The sequence below is a fragment of the Vulpes vulpes genome, chromosome 16 (assembly GCF_048418805.1).
Source record: "Vulpes vulpes isolate BD-2025 chromosome 16, VulVul3, whole genome shotgun sequence".
NCBI lineage: Eukaryota > Metazoa > Chordata > Mammalia > Carnivora > Canidae > Vulpes > Vulpes vulpes.
Genome location: NC_132795.1, coordinates 56,767,289 through 56,794,944, shown reverse-complemented (window position 1 = coordinate 56,794,944; position 27,656 = coordinate 56,767,289). Strand labels below are relative to the sequence as shown.

Genomic DNA, 27,656 nt, shown 5'->3' with positions numbered 1-27,656 from the left:
AGATCTCTGCCACCCCCTCCTCCCTCTCCTGGACACTCAGCGATGTATGGGGCCTTCTACCTCATAATTCTGTAATTCAAAGAAATGTGTGACTATTAATGACAATAACTAAAGCAAGCATGGACTGAGAACATAACAGAGGTCTAAGTTCTTTACACATTAGCTTATTTACCCCTAAGTACCACACTACCAAATTAGTACTTATAACACTATTATTCCTAGTTATACATGAGGAAATCCACACCTTGGAGCTGTCACTCATCACCTGTCCAAGGTCAGTCAGGGAGTAGAGAACGGGGTCTATTCAAGACATAGCCAATCTGATTCCAAAGAGTCTGTGGTCTCACACAGACCACATAATGCTGCTTCCCACACTACCCAATGGTAATGTCATTGATTTTAACAGACAATCTTGAACAAATACATCCAAATGGGTCACCTCAGAAGATGTCACCCTAGGAAGGCTTTCCTCAGATGCTGCCATCATTCAAAACATTGCCTCTGCTAAACAAAACAATCAAGGGCTCTTTATCTGCACCTGAAAATACCTTTAGAACCTCCATCTATGACTTGAAATATCTTTAACGGGGATAAAAGCTTGTCATTTGCGCATCAATTTGATTTTCTGACAACCCTAAATCGGGAAAAGCCAATTCAAAGAAATCTAGTCTCAGATCAACTAGGTATTTTTTTAAATAAAAAATTCAGTGTTAGGTACTGAAAATGTTTTCCTTATCTCTCATCTCTGAAGCAGATTCCAAACGAGAGTTCTTTATGTTTTGCGCAATGCCTGTATCACTAGAGCCAAAGCGACTATTTTGAAGGGCAGTACTCATTTGGATGCACAGATTCTGTTATATTTGTTTTAAAAGGAAAAAAAAAAAAAAGAGCTGCTCAGTCATTCCAAAAGAAACACATTTGCCCTTCACTAACAATACGAACACACAGCATATGTTCAGAATGACTGTGTTGGAGCATGCAGTTTTCCTTTCTGCTGCAAAAGCAACTGTTTTGATTCCCTTTCAGATTTTTTTTTTACATAAAAAGTGCGTTTTATTTATACACACTCAACCACAGAAAAATAAATACGATAATCAGGCATTAATGAAGCATTTAGCTGCATGCAGCACCATAAAAGGCATCGTACAAAGGCAACTACATATCCAAATGTGTGCACAAATACTCTCACATCCAAGGAATAAAAGGCACATACAAACACTACAGGGAATAAACTATAAGAAGGTATCATTTCTGCATCTAGATTAGCTCCTTCGTTAAACGAATACATCCTTTTTCAACAAAGAAACTATTCTGCAAATTCAGAATGATTTACAGATTTTTAAAAAGCAGGCATTAATGCAGATGAGCACAATCCCACAGAACCAACCTCTCTGCTTGAACTGGACTCCCCACACCTTACTGAAGTCAGAATTCCCCTGCACAAACTCCCACTCCGCCCCCCCCACGCACACCCAACTCCCCACCAACCTCACAGGGGTTCCTGGGCTGGTCCATGGAATCTGATGACATCACTCTCTCTTCCTTCCTGGAATTCTAAACCCTGCAGCTCTCCCCTTGCACACAGCTACCATCTCCATGGCAACCTCACCTCCTCCTGCTTCCCTATTGGCTTCATGGAGCAGGATACACAAAAAGGTTTTCCGTTTTCCCCACCACCACCCGCCCCCAAAAAAATGATGCTTTCAACAGGAACCTGAGCTAAATTTAGCTACTTGGGATTCAGAGTCCTATGACTAAGAAAATACAGAGAACCATCGTCCTTCCTGCATTCCACCCTCCTCTCAACTCCACCCTGAAGTGGCTGCTTCACCTCCTCGCCCCCAACCCAAAAGACAATGATAGTACCTGCTGAGCATCAAAACAGCTGGACTGACCCACATACAAGATTGGTATACACAGCAAATTCTTACACCCACCTCTCCTCCCAGGAGAGAGGGAAAAAAGAGAACAAAAATAAAAGTATGCACCGATCAAAAAAATAGTTGGAACATTTCATGTGCTGAGCATCACACTTCTGCTTCCTTCCATCCAGAGCCAAGGACTGGGAACTCCATGCCTAAAGGCAGAAATCTCTCAACTCTTACAACTGGATTCTCCTATTTGCTCGGTATTATTTCCTCCACGAGAGGAAACGAGCTAAGCCTGGAACCACAAATCCTGGGTCCAATTTCCCATCCCAGGGACTGACCTGCTCTGGAAACTGGAACAAGTTCTCACATCCCTCATCTAAAAGCAGCTCCCACACAGGGATGTTGTAAGAATTACTGACAAAATTAATGTAAAGTAGTTTAAGTCTCTGGGCCAAAGGGATTGAATAAATAGAGAGTAAGTTGACATCATTAGTAGTGAAATTCCAGTGGATATTAACAGAAATTAATAAGCCCCAGAGGAAGAACATGAACTTCTAGAAAATGATTCTTTTATAAGCATAGATATACCACATATGCGTAATTTCTTGAACCACAGACAGTTCCCCCAATAGTTTCTACTTCTGGTAAAATCCAGCTGTACTTACCTCATCTACCAAGCCAATCTCTGATTGGTACTCAATTTGGGAGGTAGCCCTACTTGTTCAAGCTGCTTAGTCCTAACTCTGACTTTGAACTTGCTGCTCACTCTCCCTAAGTGATGACTGACTAGGAGCCAGGGCTTCATTTTCCAGCTCAGCTACCCACTGCCCATTCTCGGAAAGTAGTTTTTTGTCAGAGCCATATTTGATAGCTGAACACAGAATCAACCTAGTGGCTGCGTCCTATATGACTCCCAAGGACAAAGCATCAATTGTAACCAAGTAGGAAAGGCTCCAAGCAGGTCAGAGCCCTGTAGTATGAAAGGGAGTGGATTAAAATAAGACACACCCGGGAAAATTATATTTTCGGTTTGCAGGGCAAAGACTCAGCTCCAGGGCACCAATTCCACAGTGAAAAAATAGACAGGAAAGGAAAATGATTTCGTGTCATAAGAGTCATTTACCCCAAACAGCATTTAAACAATTGCTGTTAAACAATTTGGAACATTTAGCAAAGTTAAAAGGCCCACCAGTTAACACACAGGCATCCAGAAGAGTCTTTACAACAGCTGTGGGGAACAGCAAAGGATGCAGTATTTGCTAATAAACACATTACAGGGGAAGGAGAGGGAGAAGGACCTCAGTCTGAGTAGCCCATCCTTGAGATACATGCTTTCCTATCTCACCCCTCCAGACTCCTAACAAGCCACCTGTGTGAAACCCTTGCTGTGTACACCTTCCTGAGGTCAGATGGTTCCACAGGCTACGATGAACTCTCTTCTGAAATACCTTATTTTTAACACTCTTAAACAGAAGGTCAACCACCTTGTACTACAATGGGAAGATGCAGCCCAGCGTCCAAGATGCCCATCAAATCAATTACTGAGCTTGGTTCGTGCTGGTTATCGTTATGAAATCCACCCACAATGGCCTGGACTAAAGTGGGCCACTGCAAACACAGCTCAATTTACTTGCTTGTTTTGTTCATACGAGTATTAGGTGCCCTTACAATGCACCAGGGGAGTTTTACAGGGCTTGTCATTTATTCTCAGAATAAAACCAAACAACTGCAAGTGGTATACCTTCTTACCTCACTTTGCAAACAGGGAAACAACAGTTCCAGAGATGTCAGTGTGACCAAAGTTATAGAACTCATTCTTTAATTTTTTAAAGAGCCAAGATTCTAACTCAAATCTATTGGACTTTGAAGCCTCTCCTTTTTTTTTTTAATTCTTTTTTTTAAATTTTTATTTATTTATGATAGTCAAAGAGAGAGAGAGAGAAAGGCAGAGACACAGGCAGAGGGAGAAGCAGGCTCCATGCACCGGGAGCCCGATGTGGGATTCGATCCCGGGTCTCCAGGATCGCGCCCTGGGCCAAAGGCAGGCGCCAAACCGCTGCGCTTCAGGGATCCCCTGAAGCCTCTCCTTTTTCTACTTGGCCTCCTATTTATAGACAGTTGAGGTTGGAAAAGGAACATCTACATCTAAAAATCATTTCATATCTGCGTTTTCTTAAGTCATCAATAACACGTATCTTCAATTTGTTGCTTGACATCAAGATCAAAGTTACACTTTTTTTCATATTCCTAACAGTATTAAACCCTAAGGAGGCGCTCAATACTTACTAATTTATTATTCTAATTCTAATCCTATTATTCTAAAGTTCTGGACAAATGGCAATGATTCTACTCAGATCTTTTTAAATTAAAATTGGTTTGAGAAATTACATGCTGAAGTGAAATGACAAAACTTCAGATAACATATTCTGGAATTTTATAATATTTGAGATGAACAAAATCATCACTCTTATAATGCCTACACTGGTCCAGTCATAATGTCCTAATGCTGCTGGTTTTAATCCATAAACCCTAATGCAGTCAGGATCTATACATTAGATTTATGATTTCTAAATTCTGTATATAGAACCAGAGCATTTCAAAGTATTTCTCCAGGGATTTCACTAAAATTAAATCAGCTGATTAGAGAACCAAGCTAAAGAGGCCAAGGTCATGTGTCTGGTATCCACGTGAACCAGTTAGCATCACTCTCTCCTACTGCCACAATATGCACCCTGTTGTAAATATACATCTCTGGCTTTAAGAAAGTAATGCAAAGTAACACTTCTTCTGAAAAAAAACATATCTACTGATATCAAATACTCAAGAAATAAATGTTCTTTAGAAAGCAGCTACTGTCTTTCAGAAAACATGACAATTGTTCATCTTTCAATATTTACTGAGTACCTACCTCGGGCCAGTTGATAGTCTCAAAAGGGTGGCACTGGAGGACAAGTAAACAGAGTTCAGTGTAATATGTGATGCAGCAGAGGTTTAGATGAGTACAGTTAGAGTACACAAGAGGAAATGGCTAACTCTAGAAGGTGTCACCAAGAATGAGCTCCAGTAGTTCACTTAGACAAAGGTGGCAGGGGAGGGCCTGCCAGAGGAAGCAAAGATTTACAAAGGAATAGTCATAAGACAACACAGCAAACTTAGGACAACTTTCAAGTATTTTTGAAGTATTTTGCTAAGGCCAAGTTAAGCATTGAGAGATATGGCCAACTGAGAGAAGGCAAGGCAACATCTTTAGATTTTCTACCTCATCCAGGTTAGATTTTCCTAAAATGTCTTACTTGGAGTTAGACTTCCTTTGGGGGAGGGGGGATCTCCATGTGGAGAGGAGTTCTCTTTATAGTGTCCATGATAAAAACAAAGGTCAATAACAAGCTTCATAGCAGAGGAAATCATCAAAAAGGCAACCTACAGAATGGGAGAAAATATTTGCAAGGCATATTATCTGATAAGGGGTTTATGTCCAAAATATATAAAGAACTCCTACAACTCAAAAGCAAAACAACAATCCAATTATAGAATGTTCAGAGGATGTGAGCAGACATTTTTTCAAAGAATACATAGATGGCCAATAGGTACATGAAAAGGTACTCAACATCGCTAACAATCAGGGAAATGCAAATCAAAACCTCATGTCTGCTAGAATGGCCATTATCAAAACCATAAGAAAAATGAGTGCTGGTGAGAATGTGGAGAAAAGAGAACCCTAGGGCACGGCTGGCAGGAATCTAAATTGGTTCAGCCACTATGGAAAAAATATGGAGGTTCCTCAAAAAATTAAAAATCGAACTACCATATGATCCAGCAATTCTACTTCTAGGTATTTATCTGAAGAAAACAAAAACACAGATTCAAAAAAATACCTGCACCCCCATGTTCACTGCAGCACTATTTGTAATAGCCAAGACAAAGGAACAATCTAAGTATCTACTGATAGATGAACAGATAAAGAAAATGTGTATATATACAATGGAATATTATTCAGCCATAAAAAGAAGGAAATCCTGCTGTTTGTGACAAGATGAATGGACCTTGAGGGCAATAGGCTAAGTGAAATAAGTCAGACAGAGAAAGACAAATACCATATGATCTCACTTACATGTGAAACCAGAAGGGAGGCAGGGGAAACGCAAACTAATAGATACATAGAACGGATTAGTGGTTACCAGATATGGGGTATGGGAAGTGGGCAAAATGGGTGAAGGTGGCCAAAAAGCACAAACTTCCAGTTATAAAATAAATGAGGAACAAAGATGTTAGAAATAACTAAATATTTTTTTAAAAAAACAAAAAGATGTAATATACAGCATGGGGACAATAGTTAATAATACTGTGTTATATATTTGAAAATTGCTAAGAGTAGATCTTTTTTTTTTCAAAGTTTATTTTTAACTTTTTTTTATTAAGTAAATTCTATGCCCAATGTGGGGCTCAAACTCACGATCTCAAGATCAAGAGTCACATGCTCTTGATGTGGCTCAACTGAGCCAGCCAGGCACCTTGCTAAGAGAGTAGATCTTAAAAGTTCTCAACACAAGAAAAAAAAAATGTACAACTATGTGTGGTGAGGGATGTTAGGCAGACTTACTGTGGTAAGATCATTTCACAATATATACATATATTGAATCATTATGTTGTCCACTAGAAGCTAGTATAATGTTATTATCAACTATATCTCAAAAAAAATGAAAGTCCAAATGAGGTGCATCCATCTGAAAATGAAGCCTTACTATCTGAGAACCTTTTTTTTTTTTTTTTTTTTTTTTTTTTTTTTTTATCTGAGAACCTTTAATGGAGAGATTCTTCTGTCTATAAAGCAAAATCCAAATGTGCTGCCCTATGAGGCAAAGTTTCCTTATTATTCCTTATCTCTCAGAGAATTGGTTTGGAAACTCATTGGTGTAGTTTATTCACCAATTTTCCTTTCCCACTGATATTTGAAACTTAGTATGTTGAACATGTGACAACCAAACCGAGATGAGTAAAGAAGCATCTTCACGTTCATAGAACACCCCTGACATATAAACACATAAATGTACGTGCACACCCACATTCTACCAGTTTTGACAGACAAGATTAGTACCTGTATGAGAAAAGCTATCTGCTGCATCCATCACTGCCCAAAAGTAGAATCTAATTTTTTTATTTATTTTTATTTTTATTTATTTAATTATTCATGATAGTCACACACAGAGAGAGAGAGAGAGAGAGAGAGAGAGGCAGAGACACAGGCAGAGGGAGAAGCAGGCTCCATGCACCGGGAGCCCGATGTGGGACTCGATCCCGGGTCTCCAGGATCGCACACTGGGCCAAAGGCAGGCACTAAACCGCTGCGCCCCCAGGGATCCCCAAGTAGAATCTAATTTTTAAGCAAACTTTTTATTGAAGTAACTATATATACACAGAAATGGGCAATGAAAAGTGAATTTCCTCAAAGTGGACCCACCCATGTAACCAGCATCTAGGCAAAAAACAAAAAACAAAAAACAAAAAAAACCACTATCAGCACTCTAGAAGCCCATCTCACACATGTCCAAAGTCATTCCTATCAGCCCACAATAACTAATTAACAACATAAACTCACTCTGCCAGTTTCTGAACTTAATATAAATGGAATCAATCACACATTATATACTTTTTTGTGCTGGCTTCTTACATGCATTATATTTGTGAAACTGGTCCATTTGTTGAATGTGGTCCATTGTCTCACTGTAAAGTATTCCATTGTAAAAATATATACATCATCATTTATTGATAAACATTTCAGTAATGTTGAAAGGCATTTGTGTTCCCTCCAGCTTGGAGCTACTACTAAAAAAGCTGTTACGCACATTCTTATTTGTGTCTTTTGTTGCACACACATACACATTTCTGTTGGGTACATACAGGAGTAGAATTGCTGGTTATTGGGCACACTTTGGCAGATACTGCCAAATGCCAGTTTTCCAGTACATGAGTATTCGTGATGCTGAACCACCTCATTAATGCTCGGTGATGTCCACCTTTTTCATTTTAGCCATTCTGAAATTAGTATAGTAGTATCTCACTGTGGTTATCTGCTTTACTCTAATGATTAATACTACTACTTTTTAGGCATTTGGATATCACCTTTTATGAAGTATCCAAATCTTTTGCCCATTTTTTTCCTGGACTGTTCTAAGACTGATAGGACTTCTTTTATATATTGATTTGTATCATTTTTTTCCTTTATAGTATTAATGCTCTGGTTCAAGTAAATATCATGAGAATATTCTCATATGTCTTCCTATAGAAACTTTAATACAGTAGCATCTAAAATGTGTATTTTTGGAGCACCTGGGTGGCTCAGTCAGTTAAGTGTCTGCCTTCAGCTTGGGTCATGATCCCAGGGTCCTGGGATCAAGCCCTGCACTGGGCTCCCTACTCAGCAGGGAGCCTGCTATTCCCTCTCCCTCTGCCTGCCACTCCCCCTGCTTCTGCTGTCAAAATAAATAAAATTTATTCTGTCCAATAAATAAAATCTTTAAAAATAAACAAAATAAAGTAAAATGTGTATTTTTGAAATTCCCCACACATCAGGTATGAGTATATAAACAAGTGAGGTTTTCTTCCATCAACCAACTCAAATAATCGAATTAAAGCAAGATTACACTGAATTAAATGTATTAAGCACCTCTTATGTGCCCAGGACTGTGTCAGGTGCTACATGTAGTATGTAAGTGAATATTAATCTTAGCTAATGGCATGACACTCAAGTATTAGCTCTGAGGATTTTGACATCAGAGCTCAAAAACAGTAAATAATCCTCTACCATCCTGAGCTATCCAAGCAAATTTCTATTTCAATAAGGAACAGCAGGACAAGGTATTACATTATTACTGCTTTTGCTTCTTCAATATACACATCTAAAAACCACATCATTTACCAATTTTCAGAAGAGTACACCTAAGATCTTAATAAGATAACAGCTACAAATTCAGTAGTTTATGGCTCAACTACCTAAAAGAAACAGCTAGATCTGGAAATTATGCAATTTTTCCTGAAATAAAAAAATCTCATTCTAGCTAGAGAAGAGTGGGGCAGAGAAGGGAAAAAATACATATGTATGCACACATATTCTCACACTCCTACACAACCCTACATTTTTTCTTTAAATGTTTTCCAATTTTCTTGCCCATAATTACTTACCCTTTTTCTTCTTGATCTTGGAGAGAAAGGTTATCTTTAAAAAAAGAAGAAGAAGAAGAAGAAGAATAGCCAAGCCTAAGAAAGAGTCTCAGTGAGTTAAGAATCAAATTATTATGATCCCTTTATGAGAGGTACATTTAGGAAGGTCAATTCTGGGATGAGAAGTTGAAGGGGTTAAATGAAAGAATTGTCATTAAACCAATTCAGATGAGCAAAGAGTTTTTAAACCAGAGTCACTGAGTTTTCCTTATTCTCCCATTTTGTAATGATCCTCAAAATAGAATCATGCTACTTTTCCAAACATGTAGAACAGAGAGAAAAGAACAAGTCTGCTCATTTTAGAGGTCAAAGTAGACCAGAAGATGCTTCAAAGCCTGGGCTTCTAAGCCTTAAGCATATTTTCTGAAATAATGTAAGAATCCATTAGCAGAACCTAAGGGATGACCTCAAGCTAAAACAGTTTATTACCTTGTTTATGAGATAAAAAGAAGCCTATGAGATTAAAACTCTTTTATCCAGAAATTTTTCAAAGTCAGCACTCTGACCCAAAATAACAGGCAAAGGCTTGACCAGCTAAGAATTAAGCTCTTCAACAAGAACCATAATTTCCCATAGTACTCATTTATTCAACCAATTTTTATGATGTGTACACTTAACTATGGTCCCACAGTCTAGGGACCATGAATACAGTGTGAAAAACTGACATAGTCCCTGCCCTCGTGAAGTTTATGGACAAATTTTGGACAAAAACATTGTACCAAGTAAGCAAGCATTTGGTTACAAATCATGATAAACATTAAAGAAAACTGGGGAAGGGCAGCCTGGGTGGCTCAGTGGTTTAGCGCCACCTTCAGCCCAGGGCGTGATCCTGGAGACCCAGGATCAAATCCCATGTCGAGCTCCCTACATGGAGCCTGCTTCTCCCTCTGCCTGTGTCTCTGCCTCTCTCTCTCCTTGTGTCTCTCAAAGAAAATTGGGGTAAATGTACTTTAGATTAATGAAGGCCTCCTTCAGAAGATATATCTAACTAATTAAAAAAAAAAAAAGTGAAAGGAATCTTCCTAGTGATCCCAACCAAAGACGTCTGGTCAATTCACCCCTACTAACTCCAACTCATTCTTCCAGTTTCTAAGATTACCTCCACCTTCAACTTATCCCTGTATTCTGAATGTTGTCTCTGCTCAAATTAATCAAGATTTCATGATATGGTCTCCTTGAACTAGAAACTGCAGTTGAGGGCCTCTCTCAGTACAGTACTGACAGTATTTGACAGTATTTACAGTAAGTGTGCATCCCAAAGACAGCAGAGAGCTGCTCAGGCAAAGCCGGGGTCTCAAGAGCCCCTCATGTAATCTCCTTCCATGCTGCCATAGGAGATGAGCAAAGGTGTCTATCTGCCTCTAAATCAGAACCTCTGCCTTTCTACTATTTCAAAAGCAGCTCTTGTACAACTGCATGTCAGTCTACCATTATCCCAATAAAAATTCCAATTAAAATAAAGCAACTCTGAGAGCCTCAAGCCTCTCTATAAACAGTTAAATGGTTCATCTCCTTCCTTTCTCCCGTATCAGCTTTTTATATATCAGAGGCATGAAGTCAGCATGCCTAAAAAGGAAAGAAGATGACAAAAAAATCCTGTCTGGTTTACCTCCGCATCCTAGTCCCCTTGCTTCTCTGACCTCTTCATGCATACATACATATATGCATAAAATGTCCCCTTGCAAGAAGTTTTAAATGATCTTTAAAAAATTTTAATTACTGCATTTCCCTTAGAATTTTTTTCTAAGAAGAACTTAGAACTAATATATAACTCGGAATGTGAGAGAACACATGCACCTTTGGATCCAGAATATAATGAGTTGAAGCCGTCCCTGATGGTTGGTTACTGGCTATGTGACACTGGCCAAGTGCAGTTTCCTCTTCTACAAATGGAGTTAAGGTCACCACATGTTAAGTGAGGTAAGAAGAGTATGATACTTGGCAAATAATTGCCACTCAAAAAACAAACAAACATACTTAGAGCTGCCTTCTCTCCTTCACGCCCAAAGAGAGATTTAAAAAAAAAAATAATAAAGGTAAGAGGGAAGATCCTACCGAAGAAATTCAAATTGAGAACATTATTACAAGGTTAAAAATACCAGGTAATTCTCCATTAGCTCAATGCCATATTGCTAAGACTCACTCATAAGAAGGGTGACTATGTGACCTAGCTTAAGAAATCCAAATTTTAAACACTCTGACCCATTATTTCTACTAACAACAGAATATCTCAGAAATTTAAATATTTCCATTTCCCAACTATATCTCCCAGACCACCTCATTATCTAGACACACCGCAAAATTTTTTCACAGGACAATATATTCCACACATTTGGCTCAAAAAAAAAAAAAAGTGATCACCAGATTTACATGAGGGCAAAGAGGGCACTGAAAGTATGGACAGGTCAGGAAAACAAATCTATGCTGCTGGGAAATCTATGCCTACATAGTATTTTTCAATATATCTGAATAAATTCTCATTTATGCAACAACATGAATACAATAGCCAAATGGGTCAGAATAAAACTACAAAGACCCAGATAAAACCCAGGACCACATTTCGCAACCATCAGCTAGAGCCAAAAAAATGAGATTCAAACACCAAACATACCCCTCCAGTCTAACAAGCATCTGCACCAAAATAGAAAGTCAAATTTATGCATAAAATATATCCCTGGTGAAGTCTGGAAGGCCCATAAGAAAAATTCATCGTTCCTGCAGCAGAGCATCACCAAAACTACTCTTTTACCCTATGCAGAGCATCTGCAATAGCTGAGAGGCTAGCCAAATTCAAGCAGACATCAGAGCACAGATGGGGTGCTCCCGTGGCAACAATGCTGGGATCTAAGTGCAAAACACCTTTTTATTCTACTGGACTTAAAATCACTGTCAAACTCACCCTTTGGCATACAACCAAAAAGGGCCAGTGATACTCAGCTTATAATGTAAACAAACCATCCACGTGCAATATTCTGAACCTTTGGGAAAGAGTGCAAGATTGGGGGTGGGAGGGTGGTGGTGAATGAATGAATGAATGGTGGCCTTATGTTCCAAGTCTGCTTCATATTCTCATGTTCCTGATACCCACTGCCAGCAAACACCTCCCGGGTCCAGGAAAAAAAGCCTTTCAGCATCTGCTTTTAATTTGGCCATCTCCCCTCCTCCCCCCACCGCTCTTTCCTCCTCTCCCCTCGTCCCACCTCCCACCTCACATACATACATATATGCATAAAATGTCCCCTTGCAAATAAATGAAGAGGTCAGAGAGGCAAGGGGACTAGGATGCGGAGGTAAACCAGACAGGAGGAAAGGCAGAGAACAAGGCACGAAAAGAACCCATGATGGCAGCCCCTGAGCTCCAGCGGGTAGGGTAGGGCTGTTTCTGATTAGGTGAGTACAACTGCAGAGCTGCACAGGAAGTGCTCAGGGGGCCCTCTTGGTCAGCCCCCTCCCAAACACACTGAAAACCTTTGTACTTTAGCAGGCCCATCTGGAATCAGTTAGGACCAAGCTCCTAGCAGGCCTTTTCTTTAAAAACATAAAATGAAATGAAAACTCCCTAAAACCACTACACGGAGCTTTCCCGTCTGCAACTTTCTCAACCCTTCCCCCAAAATCACTGTTCAGAGCACATTTCTCCATCTCCCATTCTGGGGTCACCTCAAACAAAGAGTTCTATAAGAACATAAAGCATTCATAGAGCCAGCATCAACTGGCCAAGGAACCCCCAGAAAATTACAAATACAGCATTTGTGCAAGGAAAATACCTCTTTACACAACTTTGGGATTTTTTTAAGTGTTATTTTTAGAAATTCAAAGCGGCCTACTTTTTTCTGCATTAAATGAAGCATATCCGTCATGAAATTTTTCATCTTGTTCTGTCTTCTACATCATGCAAAGAGTAGAAAGAGAAACTGGGGTAGTTCTAGCATTCAAAAGGGAAAAGGTTTTTCAACTCACATTCCTAAGTTAATGGAATTCCTAAGTTCTGCAGGAATTAGATTTTTACTGATGCTTTCTATTAAAAAAATAAAACATAAGGCTTGACTTCTCTGGTAGTGTGGTAAATGCCTAGAACTAAGTAAGATCCAGGAGACCACGAGAACAGTCACGATGGCCGTGAAGTAGCCACGTGGCTAGAAATAAACCACTTAACTTTTCTGGATCTCTGTTTTCTCACTGGCAAAACGTGAGGGTGTGGCAGACTCGCTAAGATTATTTCCAGCACCACCACCTCCTCAAATTCCACACACCTAACAAAAATAAGAGTACATACACAACTAGCCACCAGCTTCACCTAGGAATCAGCACTTTTTTTAAGATTTTATTTATTTGAGAGATAGAGAGATAGCAACAGAGATGGAGAGAGAACATGAGCGGGGAGGTGAGGGAAAAGCAGGCTCCCCGGGGAGCAGGGAACCAATGTGGGGCTCATTCCCAAGAACACAAGATCACGACCTGAGTTGAAGGCAGATGCTTAACCGACCAGCCACCCAGGCACTCTAGAATCAGCACCTTGAAGCAATTTTCTTATTGCTCCCAAAGACCATACAGCAAGGAGTTAGGTATGTGGTGGTGGCGAATGGCAGAGCCTGTGAGCTAGTATACTTTTTAAGCCCCGTTCCCTGAGTTCATATCACTGAGCGACATGGTAACCAAGACAGGGGATAAAATGTTTAAAGCCAAGTACCAGGCTAGTCATCTGGGCCCAACAACCTAATCAGAGAAGTATAGCACAGAGACCTGGAGAATTAAATTCACAAATAACCACTGAAATACAACTCTGTTCTTTGTGCTTAGAAGCTTATTTATTTAATTGATCTCAACAAATATTTATTGAATCTACCAAGAAGGCTAGATTCTCTGGGGAATACAAAAAAAAAAAGAATCAGAAACTACCCTATCCTCAGGAAATGTCTCATCTACTGGAGAGACACAGAATGGTTCAAATATAATTTTAGTTCAGGATTTGATAACAATGAGGTAATTTTAAAAGAACCACAGATCCCTAAACCCCTGCTGCTTCCTCCATGTGCCTCATTCTCTTATTTCTTATCTTCTTACATCTGTTAAACTCTTAAGAGGGTTCTAATCTGAAAATTATCAAAATTATTTCACTACGAAATTTCAAGGCTGGCATTATAAATTGCCTAAACTTATCACAGTCCTCATGAAATGTTACATAAGTTTATATCCATAGAGTGAGGTACAGACCTACATAACCCGTTCCCCAAGGTACAGCTGTCACCCGCACAGGAGCCGTGCAAACTGTCTCAACAGTTGACAGTCGTACCTATGGCAATCAGGAACAAATTCTTGACCCTGGGCTGGGTTCTGGATTCTTGACCAGCTGAGCAAATAAAAGGTTCAGGATCAGAACCGTTATTTGTTGGCAGCCTTGGCTTTAGCCATGCCCTCAGCCACACCCAGAATGGCAGGCGTTACTGGAGACCAAATGTAAGGTCTTAGGCAAGAGGTGTACCATGCAACACTTGCCTTGATCACACAGGTCAAAGTGACTGATGTTTCCCTCGTAACTAAAATTGGTCACCCGCAGGGGTCTAGTTCTTAGCGGGCCTGTTTTGCCATTTCATATCTATGAGTGGAGAGAAAAACAATTCTATAAAACAGAGTCCACTTTCCTTAATCTCATTACCCTAGCTAACCTAAAGGATGAGTGGGCTCATTTTCCTGCACCACTGCACATGGTGTCCCATTCTGGTTAAGCTCTCTAAAAACACACCCCCTCAGGGAGCTGAACCTCCCCACTCCCTAAAATGGCAAGACTTCAAAGGCATTCAGAGAGAAGTAAGTCTCTGACATGGGGCTCCAGAAGCAGCAGGGTCACATTTCCTCCTGGAACATGGAAAGTGGAACTGTAGGAGGCACATCCGAGGAACCTGCCCCACTCCCTGAACACTAGTATATTTCAAATTAGGTACAGAGAACTTGGCAGCGTGGCTGACTCCCAAACCAGCTCTAAACAAAACTAGACTGGTCAGGATTCTTCGTGGCAAACAGCAGTAAAGGGGGCCAATCAAAACTTGGCCCTGCCAAAAAACTAGTCTTTTCCTTAAAGGGAAAATACTTCAAGGTACGGGTTCAGTTGTGTGTAGTTGTGAGAAGAGAAAAGGAGGTTTTGGATTTTCAGATTTCTACCTTCCGTTAACTTTATTTCTATTAATTCCTTTTCCCATTATTTGTTCTCTATAACAACACAGCATTGCTGCAGGGTGTAATAAAAAGCAAGTCAGGACTCAGTAGAAAGCCAACCATAATCCAAGTACATCTGACCAAAGGAGGCCCAGTGTGCCTCCTCATCTTAGGAGAGAACTGGAATCCATACTTCCTTACTGGTACCACTTGAGGGCAAAGTTTGGAGACTCTCTCAAAGATTCTTTCCCTAGATCCTCACCTTTCCCTACTGACTCTCTCCCTTCCTCTGACCCTGTCTCCCCTGCCATTCTGAACTCCAAGTCAGCCACAATAAGACAGCTAACTGCATACTGATGCTAGCACCTCAAGAGCAGAGAAGCAGCAGGGTACAGGGCGGGTTCACCAACTACTTGCAGCAATTCTGTACATAAAGTTCCAATCCATCACGGAATGGTACTTTTATAAAACATAATAAAATGAATTACTAGCAAAAAATGAAATTTTAAGAAACAAAGACATACAAAGTACAAGCCCAAATTTGTTTTCATTAGATTTGACACTCATAAAATTACTGTCAATTGCTATAAAGTTTCTCAGTGCTCACAATCAATTTCTGTACCTATCTTGTAATGAACTGGTAAGAAATCACTGTGGAAGAATGCTGGTCTACCAAGGACACCATGATTAGCCCCAGCACAGTGAAAAGACACCAAGCTTTGGTGTCATATAGACCTGGGGTTAAATCCCAGTTATGACTTTGGACAGGTTATTTAATTTCCCTGAATCTCAATTTCTTGTATAAAACATTAATGTAATAGCACCAAATATTTTTGCAAGGTTATAGAAGTATCAGGAAAATGTAATGGCAAGGAGCCTAGCACAGTACCTGAATTAGAGCAGGAATCCAACAAAATAATAACTATTATGATAATAATATCAGGTTTTTCCAGATATTTCCTTTCACCATTCTCTTTTAATCCAAAGGCAATTCCAATTCCAGTAAATCCTAACCTTGAGAGTTAGTATTTTCATAGCTAATTATAACAGCAAAAGCCAGATCTATGATCTTTCATTATCTTTAGTTATCTTTTCCCTTTGGGTGTCAGAATGAACCATTCTTGTGCCAAAAATGCATTCCTATTTGATTTCTAGTGTTTTCTATCTAACCCAAAATATATTCCAATTGGATTTATAGTCAAACTCTTACCAGGCCAATAACCAATTCTGCTGTCATTCCAGTTTTATATTTTATTAATTATTGAGTACATACAAAAAGAATATTTATAAATTATGTAGAATACAGAAAAACAAAAACAGGTCACCCCAGCTTAATCAGAATTCTAGTTTTCCCCCTCCCTCTCATGTGCTGAGGCCCTTCTTCACAGCTGTTCTTAAAGATCTGAATTTAAGTCCCAGCTCTGCCACTTTACAACCCCCATAATCTTTAGAAAGCCACATCCCCTCACGTAGCCTCTCTCTCTTTTCTGCCAAATGAACCCCCAGCTAGATCTTACCTAGGTTCAACACTTTTCAACACAATCCATGCTAGAGCTCCCTGGGTCCTCTTCTACTCCTTACTTTTCTATTGTGGACAGTTCTAGCAGCCATTTTCCCAACTCTAAATTGACTACACTGGACTCTCCCACCAAAGACTCCAGCCACCACCATCACTCCTCTTATTTTTCCATCAGTCCTTCCTTTCTTTTCGCAACAAGTACGCTCAGTCAGTCATGGGAGGAAGCTCTTAATTCCACCAAATCCTCCAGGATCTCTACCTCCCCTTGAGCCTAGATTGATCCCCTGAGGGAGATTTCTCTTGGGTACTCACAGCATAAAGGTTACATGGAAAGCCCCAAAGAATCCAGTCCAATCTTTCTACATAACTATAAAGTTATATAAAGAAGCTATATCTGTAATTTAAAATAACAGAATGGGGAAAAAATATTTGCAAACACATAACTGATAAAGGACTAGAAACAAGAATATAAAAAAAAAACAAGAATATATACAGAACTCTCAAAATTCATTAAGACAACAAATAACCCTGGGATCCCTGGGTGGCGCAGCGGTTTGGCGCCTGCCTTTGGCCCAGGGCGCGATCCTGGAGACCCAGGATCGAATCCCACGTCGGGCTCCCGGTGCATAGAGCCTGCTTCTCCCTCTGCCTGTGTCTCTGCCTCTCTCTCTCTCTCTCTCTCTCTCTGTGACTATCAAAAATAAAAATTTAAAAAAAAAGACAACAAATAACCCAATTTCTAAAATGAGCAAAAGGTTTAACAGACTCATCATCAAAGAGATATGGATGGCAAATATGTAAATGAAAAGCTGCTCGCCGTCATTAATATTTAGGGAAATAATATATTTTTTAAAGATTTTATTTATTCATTCATGAAAGACACAGAGAGGCAGAGACACAGGCAAAGGTAGAAGCAGGCTCCCATGGGGAGCCTGATGCAGGACTTGATCCCACGACCCCAGGATCACACCTTGAGCCAAAGAAGGATGCTCAACCACTGAGCCACCCAGCTGCCCCAATATGTTTTTTTAAGATTTTATTTATTTGGGGATCCCTGGGTGGCGCAGCGGTTTGGCGCCTGCCTTTGGCCCAGGGCGCGATCCTGGAGACCCAAGATCGAATCCCACATCAGGCTCCCGGTGCATGGAGCCTGCTTCTCCCTCTGCCTATGTCTCTGCCTCTCTCTCTCTCTGTGTGACTATCATAATTAAATTAAAAAAAAAAAAAAGATTTTATTTATTTGACATAGTAAGGGAGAGGGAGTACAAGTCGAGGGAGTGGCAGGCAGAGGGAAAGGGAGAAGCAGGCTCCCTGTCAAGCAGAGAGCCCAATGTTGGGCTCCATCCCAGGACCCCAAAATCATGACCCAAGCCAAAGGCAGACCTTTAGCTGACTGAACCACCCAGGCACCCTAGGGAAATAATATTTAAAACCACAAAGAGATGGGATGCCTGGGTGGCTCAGTGGTTGAGCATCTGCCTTTGGCTCCGGGCATGATCCTGGTGTCCTGGGATCAAGTCCTGTATCAGGTTCCCCACAGGGAGCCTCCTTCTCCCTCTGCCTGTGTCTCTGCCTCTCTCTCTGTGTCTCTCATGAATAAATAAAATCTTTATTAAAAAAAAAAAAAAAAAACACAAAGAGATACCATTACATACCTACTGGAATGATTCAACTTTTTTTTTTTTTTTTTAATTGACAATACCAGATAGTGGAGAGGATGTGTAGCAACTGGAACTCCCTCATACATTCAGTGCTGATGGGAATACAAAAATGGTAAGCCACTTTGGAAAACAGTTCAGCAGTAACTTAAACACACATAAGATATGACCAGCAATCACATTCCTAGGTATTTACCCAAAAGAAATGAAGATATATGTGTACACACACACACACACACACACACACAGGCCCCTGGATGGCTCAGTTGGTAAGCTTCTTGATTTCAACTCAGGTCATGATCTCAGGGTTGTGAGACTGAGCCCCGAGCTGGGTTCTGTGCTGGGTGTGAAGCCTCCTTGGGATTCTCTCTCCCTCTGCCCCCACTCCCTACTCACATTCTCTCTCTCAAAAAAAAGATACATGTCCACACAAAGACCATACATGTACAAATATTTATTGGATCTTTATTCATAATCATCAAAAGCTGAAAACCCAAGTGTCCATCAACTGGTGAATGGAAAAATAAATTGTGGTATGTGCATAAATAAATACCAATAAAAAGGAACAGCTTACTAATATATAAAATAACATGGATGAATCTCAAAAGAACACAAAGTGGAAGAAGCCAGACTCAAAAAGCTATGCAGTAATTCCATTTATATGCCATTTTAGAAAAGGCAAAACCATAGAAAAAGCAATTAGATCAGTGATTGCCAGCAGGTAGGGTTGGGAAGAAGGCTTGCTAAAAAGGGGACTCTTCGTGGTAAAGTATTCTATGTCTTAGCTGTGACAGTCTTTACATGGCTGCATTATGTTTGTCAAAATTCGCAGATATGTATATCTCAAAAGGATGAACTTTACTGCATGTAAATTATACTTTGATGAACAAAAAACATAAATTCTCCCTCAAAAAATAACAGCTCCCTACCCTTCCCCTTCCATCATTGAGGAGTTAGCTAAGAATACAGGTGGGACAGGAGATGAGAAATTATAAGGAGGGACAGGCCAGCAGGCCCAGAGACTATAGGCACAGCGTGTTTGGGGGAGCTTAAGGACTATGAAGAGGCAGGGAGGCCATATGGAAAAACAGGCCAGAGGGCCCAGTGACTGAGGATTCTAAGCTGTGAGGAGTGAGGTACAAAGGTGGAGGAGACAATCTCTGTGGCTGGGAAATTAGTTACACCGAGCAAATAAATAAGTAAATATACCAAGGATAAAAGGAGCCAAGTTCTTTCCTACTTGAGAATATATTTACCAAACTGGAAAGAGGTTAGCTGGACTTAAAATGGGGTTTACCAATATGAATTCTTGTTTTATAACATAAAACTCATGGTTTTACAACATAAAATCTATAATATAAACACACAGATATATATGCCCACACACATACAAGCATCCTACATATGTGCACACACAAATATAGAAATAGTTATAGATGTACTATATATGGTATGTGTACATATATACATACACATATTTTCCAACTGCTGTGAGAGCCTAGAAGCAGTGATACCCCAGCAGCAATGTGTACACCTTAGCACGTAGATTTTGATTTCTAATTACCTCCTCCATTTAAAAGAAGCAGGGCTCCTTGGAAATGGATGCTTTCAGGGTTAGAGCAGGAAAAGAACAAGATAAGTTTGGAAAATCTTGTGCCAGAAAGTCAAGAAACATCCCATGAATGATGGGGTCAAGCCAACAGAACAAAGGAGCTAGCATAAAGCAGGTAGGTCCCACTGGCTAAACGGAGGACAGCTGAAGGATCAGAATACAGAATGACAATCTATTACAACTTACTGAATACAACTGGAATCCATGAGTCCCTACTGACAGAAATAAACAAACAGATGATAAGAGAAAACACTTCTTACATGGAATGCCAACCAATAAATACAGACAGACTGACAGAAACAGAGAATCACCATTTGGCAACCATCCCAAGAAGATGTCAGTGTATGCTAAGGCTGTGAGGCAGAGGTCTAATGAGCAACAGGATAGTAATATAATCTCAGAATATCTTTGCACAAGATATGAATCAATTACAAAAGGGAAAATGGTGGATTTAATGTGGGGAGACCTGGCAAACACTAACTTAACCAGGCAATCAAGGTTAACATCACTGGTAGTGGGACAGGTGGATATCATTTGCCTCCAGGTGCCACACTAAGGACATAGCATATTCCTGACAAAAATGCTATGACTGTTGTCATGAAGAAACAGATGGACCCAGATCTGGATACTTCAAAATGTCAAGGACATAAAAGAAAGGTAAAGACTCAGAACTGTTCCAGACTGAAGGAGTCTAAGGAGACATGCAACTAAATGTAACATATATTCCTAGAGAGGATCCTGGACCAAAACACACAAAAAAAGACATTCCAGGGACAGCTGGCAAAATGTAACAGGCTCTGTGGATGGATGGTGATATTGCACCAATACTGCTTTCCTGATCTGGAGACCGTATCCAGGCTATGTAAGACAGTCCTATTCAGGGAATACACACTGGAGTGTTTCACAGTGAAGGTCTGTATCAGATCTGCGGCTTGCTCTCAAAATTCAGAAAATAACAATAATGAGTACACATGTATATACACAAATGAGGGTGGACAACAGAGCAAACACAACAGAATATTAACTGAAAAATCTGAATAAAGGGAATATAGGCACTTTGAGAGTTTTTGGTTTATGTTCTTTTATTTTTTTTTAATTGTTCTGGGAGCTCTTCTCTAATTGTGAGGTTATTTCAAAATAAATAATTGGGGAAAAATAATAGCCCTCCAGTGCCAGGAAGTGGACAGGGTACAATATCTCTGGCTTCACAAAAAAGCTGATCCTAAAGCTCAGCAAAGTTAAAACCTGGTCCAAGGTCCTCCAGCTAACAAGTGCTGGACCCACTCTAACTCTGGTCTGCCAAATTTGAAAGCCCTCCATCTTCTACTGCCTTGTTCCACAAACAGGTAACCACTGTGTACTAAGGCACATGCCAATGTGTGCGCTGACCACTGAGGATGTGAAATGAATCAGGCCATCCCTGCCCTCAAGGAATTCAGTCTAACAGAGACAAACTTATAAAGTGATAAAGGGTTATAGGTACCATGGTTGGCTTTTACTTCTGCAGGGAACATTGGTCCTCACTCCATTGTTAAGTTCCATGTGACCCATTAGAGGGTCATACTTTGGGATCCCTGGGTGGCTCAGCGGTTTGGCACCTGCCTTCGGCCCAGGGCATGATCCTGGGGTCCCGGGATGGAGTCCCATGTCGGGCTCCCTGCATGGAGCCTGCTCCTCCCTCTGCCTGTGTCTCTGCCTCTCTCTCTTTGTGTATGTGTCTCTTGTGGATGAATAGATAAAATATTAAAAAAAAAAAAAAAAAAAAAGAGGGTCATACTTTGTGATGTACAGGACAAACAGACTAATGGCCACAATGGAATGCATTTAGGTCATGTGAGTGAAAGATCCCCTGTCTAATGAACACATGAACAGTTTGTCGAAGGGGTCCTTTCCTAAAAAAGTAGTGGTTGTGGTGAGATTAAGACTGTTTGGCCCAATTTTGACACTGGATTCCTGCCAGAAGTCATACTCTTAATTTCTAGTGGTTTTCTCCTCAATAGAAAAATAACTATTATGTATGAAAAAGAGCCAAAGTCTGAACTTCTACCAAAGCACCAAGAATCAAATCAGGTTTACTAGGCTCCCTGCTTCAATGACTCTGAAAGCCAAAATTTACTCCCAGAGAAAGTGAGTTTTACCATCAATTATGTGTAAATCAAGCAGTTTTCTTCTGGTTATACATCAGCTGGGGTCAGGGGGATGCTGTGCCTCTTGATGCTGTCCTAAGTTTTGCAAAAAGCTTAGGTTCAGATAGTACATCATTTCAGGGAAGGGAAGGAGGTGGCCCACAGTGGGGGGCTGTGTACACACAGCCTGTGTACACTGTGTACACAGTGATAACAATAGTACACATGACTGTCACTGCCTTCAGGAGATGTATAGTTTTCCAAGGGAAAGAGATAAATGAAAAGAGTGCTACAGAACATCATAAAATGAACACCTTCTAGACCAGAGTGGGAACAGGGAAAGGTTTCCTTGAGAAGGGAAACCACTTAGCTGAGATCTAAGTAACAGGACAGTATTAACCCAAACTTGCCAGGTTTGTGTATTCATGTGTTTTACCTGGTGGAAAATTTTCTGAGCAGGCAAGTATAAAGCTGTATAAGCCAAGGTATGTCCAAAGGCAAATAGGGGGAAAAAAGAGCAAGTGATTCTACCTTGGTGGGACAGAAAGAAATACCAGGAAGAAGCCTGTGGAAGGCCTTTAGTAGCAAAATAATGAATGTTTAATCATCACAACAACAGCGATAGCTATTATTAGCTCCAGTTTACTAATGAGAAAAGTGGCCTGGGTGAGGTCACACAACAAAGAAATGGCAGATTGGAGGTGCCTGGGTGATTTCAGCTCAAGTCAAGATCCCAGGGTCATGAGCTTAAACTCCAAGTTGGGCTCTGTGCTGAGTGGGGAGTTTGCCTGAAATTTTCTCTCCCTTTCCCCCAGCTCATGCAATTAATCAATTAATCAACTAATCAATCAATAAAATTTTTAAAAAACAATGACAGATCAGCCATCAAACCCATTCTCTTTCTGTCTCACTCCCCTCAGTTTTACCTAGAACATGACTAGTTCCTCAGATTCCCAGATAAATCACCTTTTCCCTGGATAGTCAACCCTTGGTATCTAATGAAACCCTCACAAAAGTTAATTTTAGCTCATTTAAAGTCACTCACTAAAATTTGGTATACTCATTTTTTTAAGTTTTCACCAATGGGGATTTCAGTAGCAAACAATGGTTTTCCCTTGCATGGGCCCCAAGAGTTTAAGGCAGCACTAAGAAGACAGCCCACGCAGAAGCCATCGCACACTCTTAACGCACAACACATCAGTGTCTATCTACTTGAGCTGGCAGCAGGGAGAGAAGGAAGTTAAGACCCCACAATTATCCCTGTGGAGAAGCATAGGAACGCGAATGCAGGCATAAGAGCTACAATAATGGTAACACAAATAGCCATCTGTACTTATAGCCAGTCATGCCAAGAGCTTTTAAACACCCACATCTCTAATGCCTCCCTCTCCCCCTTAGCAGGTGGGCCCATTCCTCTCCATTCTTCTCCAACCCACATAATTCCAGAGGAAAAGACAATCCAATGCCAGGAGTGGGAAGCAAAGAAAGGTGCCACACTTTTGCACACAAAAGATCACAAAGGAAGGGTCCTAACTCCCCTCCCTGTGTTCTAGCCATTAAACCAGTATTTCTCTATTTCTTCCACTGTCTAAACACACAGAAATGTGGCTCCTGTTACATCCCCCAGGCCTGGTCCTCGCCAGCCATGAGGTGCCCTCTCCCCCATCTCAGTGCTCAATCACTTCTCCTTTTGCACTCACCATATTACACCTCTGCTCAGCATTAGTCTTCCCCCTCCCCCCCCTCTATCCTGAGAACTCCCAAGGATAGGATAGGGACTGTCCCTCTGCCTCCCTCGACATCCTCAAAAGCCAGCACAGTGCCAGGCATGCAGGCACTGAGAACGGCCGTGGGGCGCATACAAGAACTGCAGAATGAAAAGGGAAGTGGGCAGTGGAAGAGGAAATGGTTGGACAGTAATTTGAGGTCTGAGGATAGAAATCATGGTACAGCCTCTACACTGGACCAGTATGCTGAGTGCAACATTTACACAAGAAAATCATCCTTTAACAGCTGCTAATAGATTTACAACAAAAGGTAAAGTTAAGAATATCAGGAAAAAATAAAAAACTAACCATAGTTAGTGTTCCATCCCCCAAAGCAGGACAGCAGTGAGGAGTACAACCTACAAAAGTGCCATAACCCTCCCACCCAGCTCCAGTTCTCAACACTAACAGCTTTTCAAAGCTTTTTTTTTTCCTTTTCTGGAAACTTTTTCTGCCTCCCACATCCCCTTACCTTTCCCCTCTCCACTCGCCCAACCACCTCCCAGAGAAAACAATGAATGTGTGTGATACCTAAAAACCCTCCGAAAGACACGTGTCCCCAGTTCTCCCAAGTTTATCCTGAGAGTGCTGTAATGAGGAGCAGTTTGTTCCCAATTTTAGTAGCCTTCATCTGGGTGATGAATGTAACCAGGAAACTCTTCAACAAGGTGCTGGGAACAATGTAGGATCTCCAAAACATTCTTTGGTGGCACACTTCCTCATCGGCCTGTGGCTCTTCTTTCACTAATGCAGCCACTACTTCCTCCCTCAGGGACATCCACTCTCCACTCTTCCTTACCAAGTATCCTTGTCAAAACCCCACAGAACCTGATAGAAAGGTAAGATGGGGGAAAGGATCTGATGATGTCATGGGATTCTTTCCATTTAAACCCTTAATTGTACTTTTTCCTGGGTTTGTGTTTTTTTTTTTTTTTCCTACTGAAGAGAACTACAGAATTACTCTGCAGAGTTGCTTATTTTTACCAAAATCTGACTTGGAATCACTGCAATATGCTGTCAAAGCTCAAAGGAATGTCAGAAAAAAAATTTCATAATATCCCCCCACATCACAGATGGAGAAAGGCCCAGAGAAGTGAAGAACTGCCTAACTAGGGTTACACAAAGGAACTCCCTAGAATGTCAGATCCTAAATGGCAAGAGATGTATCTAATCCCCCTCCAGAGCCCACCACAGTGTTCAGCACTTAGTAAATGGTTGGTGAACTGAACTAAAATGAATACAACCAATAGGGGGGAATCTACAAGTATGACCCACGATGTTCTATTTCAAGAACAGTGCTTTTCCATCGCACATGACTACCAAGCTGAGGTCTCTGAATGATCATTCATGTGTACCCCATGGAATTCAGACTCTCTCTCCCTCCTCAACAACTACATACACTTTATCTCTGATACCACCTATATTTCCAACCTCTTTACATTCTAATTGCTCTAAAGAACGTATGTTTCTAAACTGATTTCCTAATATACCCCCTTCTCTTACACTCAGAAAATCTCTTAATAATTCTCTTCAATTACTTTTTTCCCAAGTTTTTATTTAAATTCCTGTTAGTTAACATATGGTGTAATATTAGTTTCCACGTACAATTTAGTGTTCAGTACTTCCATACAATAGCCGGTGCTCATCCCAACAAGTGTGTTCCTGAATCCCCATCATCCACTCCAACAATCCCCTTGCCCACCTCCCCTTTGCTAACCATTGGTCTGTTCTCTACAATTAAGTCTGTTTCTTGGTTTGCCCCTCTTTCCTCTCACCGCCCATGTTCATCTGTTTCGTTTCTTAAATTCCACATATGAGTGAAATCATATGGTATTCATCTTTCTCTGATCTTCAATTACTTTCTTAATTACTATCCTCTTTGGGTTCCCTCCTTATGCTTCAACTTACCACAAACTACAACCATCTCCCTTCCCTTGTGTCTCCCTAAGCCAATGGACCTCAATCTTGGCTGCAAACTGGAATCATCTGGGGAAGTTTCAAAAAAAAAAATACAAATTCCTGGGTCCTACTCTCAGAGTTCCTGATTTAACTAGCTTAGGTGGGGTATGGCCAAGGAATGAAATTTTTTAAAACTCCCTAGGGGATTCTAATGCACAACTCACTAATGTTGAGAGCCTCAGCCCTTTACCCTCAGAAATTCACCACTTGGTCCATTATATACCCTAAAGATAATCTGTTGTTCTGGATTTGCAAAATATTAGACTGAAGGCACATTAGAACCACATCCTAATTCACATCTGTCATACTGTCATATAATACCACGTTAGTAAATATGCTGGTAAAACTCTATAAATCACTAATGATCATGAATGGCCAATATCCTGCTAAAAGACTATGGAGGAGGGGGAAAAACTATACTGGAACTTTTTAACTCAGAAACACATTTGGTTTATGATTTTTTTTTTTTTTAACCAAGGATCCAGAGTCCTTCAAATTCAGATAGTCTTTCTGCTATCAAAAATAGCTTTTTGTGGCCAACCCCAAAGAAGCACAAGAACATACTATGTATTTTCATGCCTCAGTTCATACCGATATTTCTGTCTACAACACACTTCCTCTGTCTGCATGAAAAACTCCTATTGGTACTTCAAAGCCCAGTTCTATCTATTGCCCCCTTTAATCATGCATCAAAAACAGAATCTACTCAGTGTCAGGGATTCTTCCAGGCAATGGAGATACAACACTATAGAAAGCATAGTCACTGGCTTCACAGGGCTTCTACCTGGGAAGCCAGACAGTAAACAAATAATAAATTAAAATAATTCCAGGTGGTGGTTAAGTGATATGAAGAAGACAAGATAAAGCAACCTAACAGGACAGAGTAATGGTGGGTGGCAACTTTCCCCAAAAGCAGACTCATTTGGTCTCTCTAAACTGAATCAAGAACAGGGGGATTTACCGTATTCCTTTTTACATTCCCAGCATTTACTCTTAGTACCTACACAATGAATACTTTGAACGAACAGAAAACATAAGGGTAAGAAAAAAAAAAGTATTAGTAAAAAAATAATAATAATAACCTGCAGAAATAATTATAATCAACTAAGTTAAGAGGCATGAATCCTCACCTAAATTTTTCCCACTACCTATAAGATTTGGGGCAAATCTCTTTCTCTCCACTGTACAATAAGTAGACTGGATTAAACCAGGGTTGTAATGCTCATCAGAGGTAAGTAAAAAATGAAGAGCCAGGCAGAGTCTGTGTGGCATTGGAGCAACCAGGCACTCCTACAGGGAACAGCCACTGTGCAGCTCCCACAGAGTGCACCTGGCAGGAATGCAGGCCCACTGTTGCCCCTAAAAGCCAGGAATCTGTATTTCATGTGTGTTCTCCCAGTGTTTAAATATTAAATCCACATACCTTCAAAATACTGCATAAGCCAAACAAAACCCCAGGTGTGAGGGCCAGACCACAGGCCTCCAGTTTGCAACCTCTGGACTGACCATTCTAAGCCCTTCTAGTCCTGCAGAGCTCTACAAGGGGATAACTTATGAAAGAAACACACTGAAGAAGAGACAACAGGATTAGAGAACAAAAAGGGAAAAGAACAATCTTCGTCCCCAATGTTCCAATCAGATCACAGAAGACTCATCCCCAATGTTTCAATCAGATCACAGAAGACTCATCTTCATAATTCCTCAAGAAGTAAATTCTTGTTGCCCAGAAAGAATATTTTGTGTCCTGGACAAGAAAAAGATTAATACCAACCTC

General features: G+C 40.5%; 1 protein-coding gene across 31 annotated transcripts in view; it reads right to left on the bottom strand.

Annotated features, from left to right (window-relative positions):
- The window catches only part of RBFOX2 (RNA binding fox-1 homolog 2), a 276,323-nt gene that overhangs the window by 211,080 nt on the left and 37,587 nt on the right, over positions 1-27,656 (bottom strand). For 5 of the 31 annotated variants that reach the window (XR_011997804.1, XM_026010962.2, XM_026010964.2 and 2 more), the window contains exon 1: positions 1,489-1,820. The exons of 22 other annotated variants lie outside the window; for them this stretch is intronic. Coding sequence is in view for 7 of the 9 variants with exons in the window: in XM_026010962.2 (XP_025866747.1) it covers positions 1,489-1,530 (42 nt within the window). In the remaining 2 variants the exon portion in view is untranslated. Of the gene's footprint in view, positions 1-1,488; positions 1,821-27,656 lie in introns of those variants that run through there. 4 more of the 31 variants (XR_011997803.1, XM_026010961.2, XM_026010963.2 and 1 more) reach the window with 1 other exon arrangement.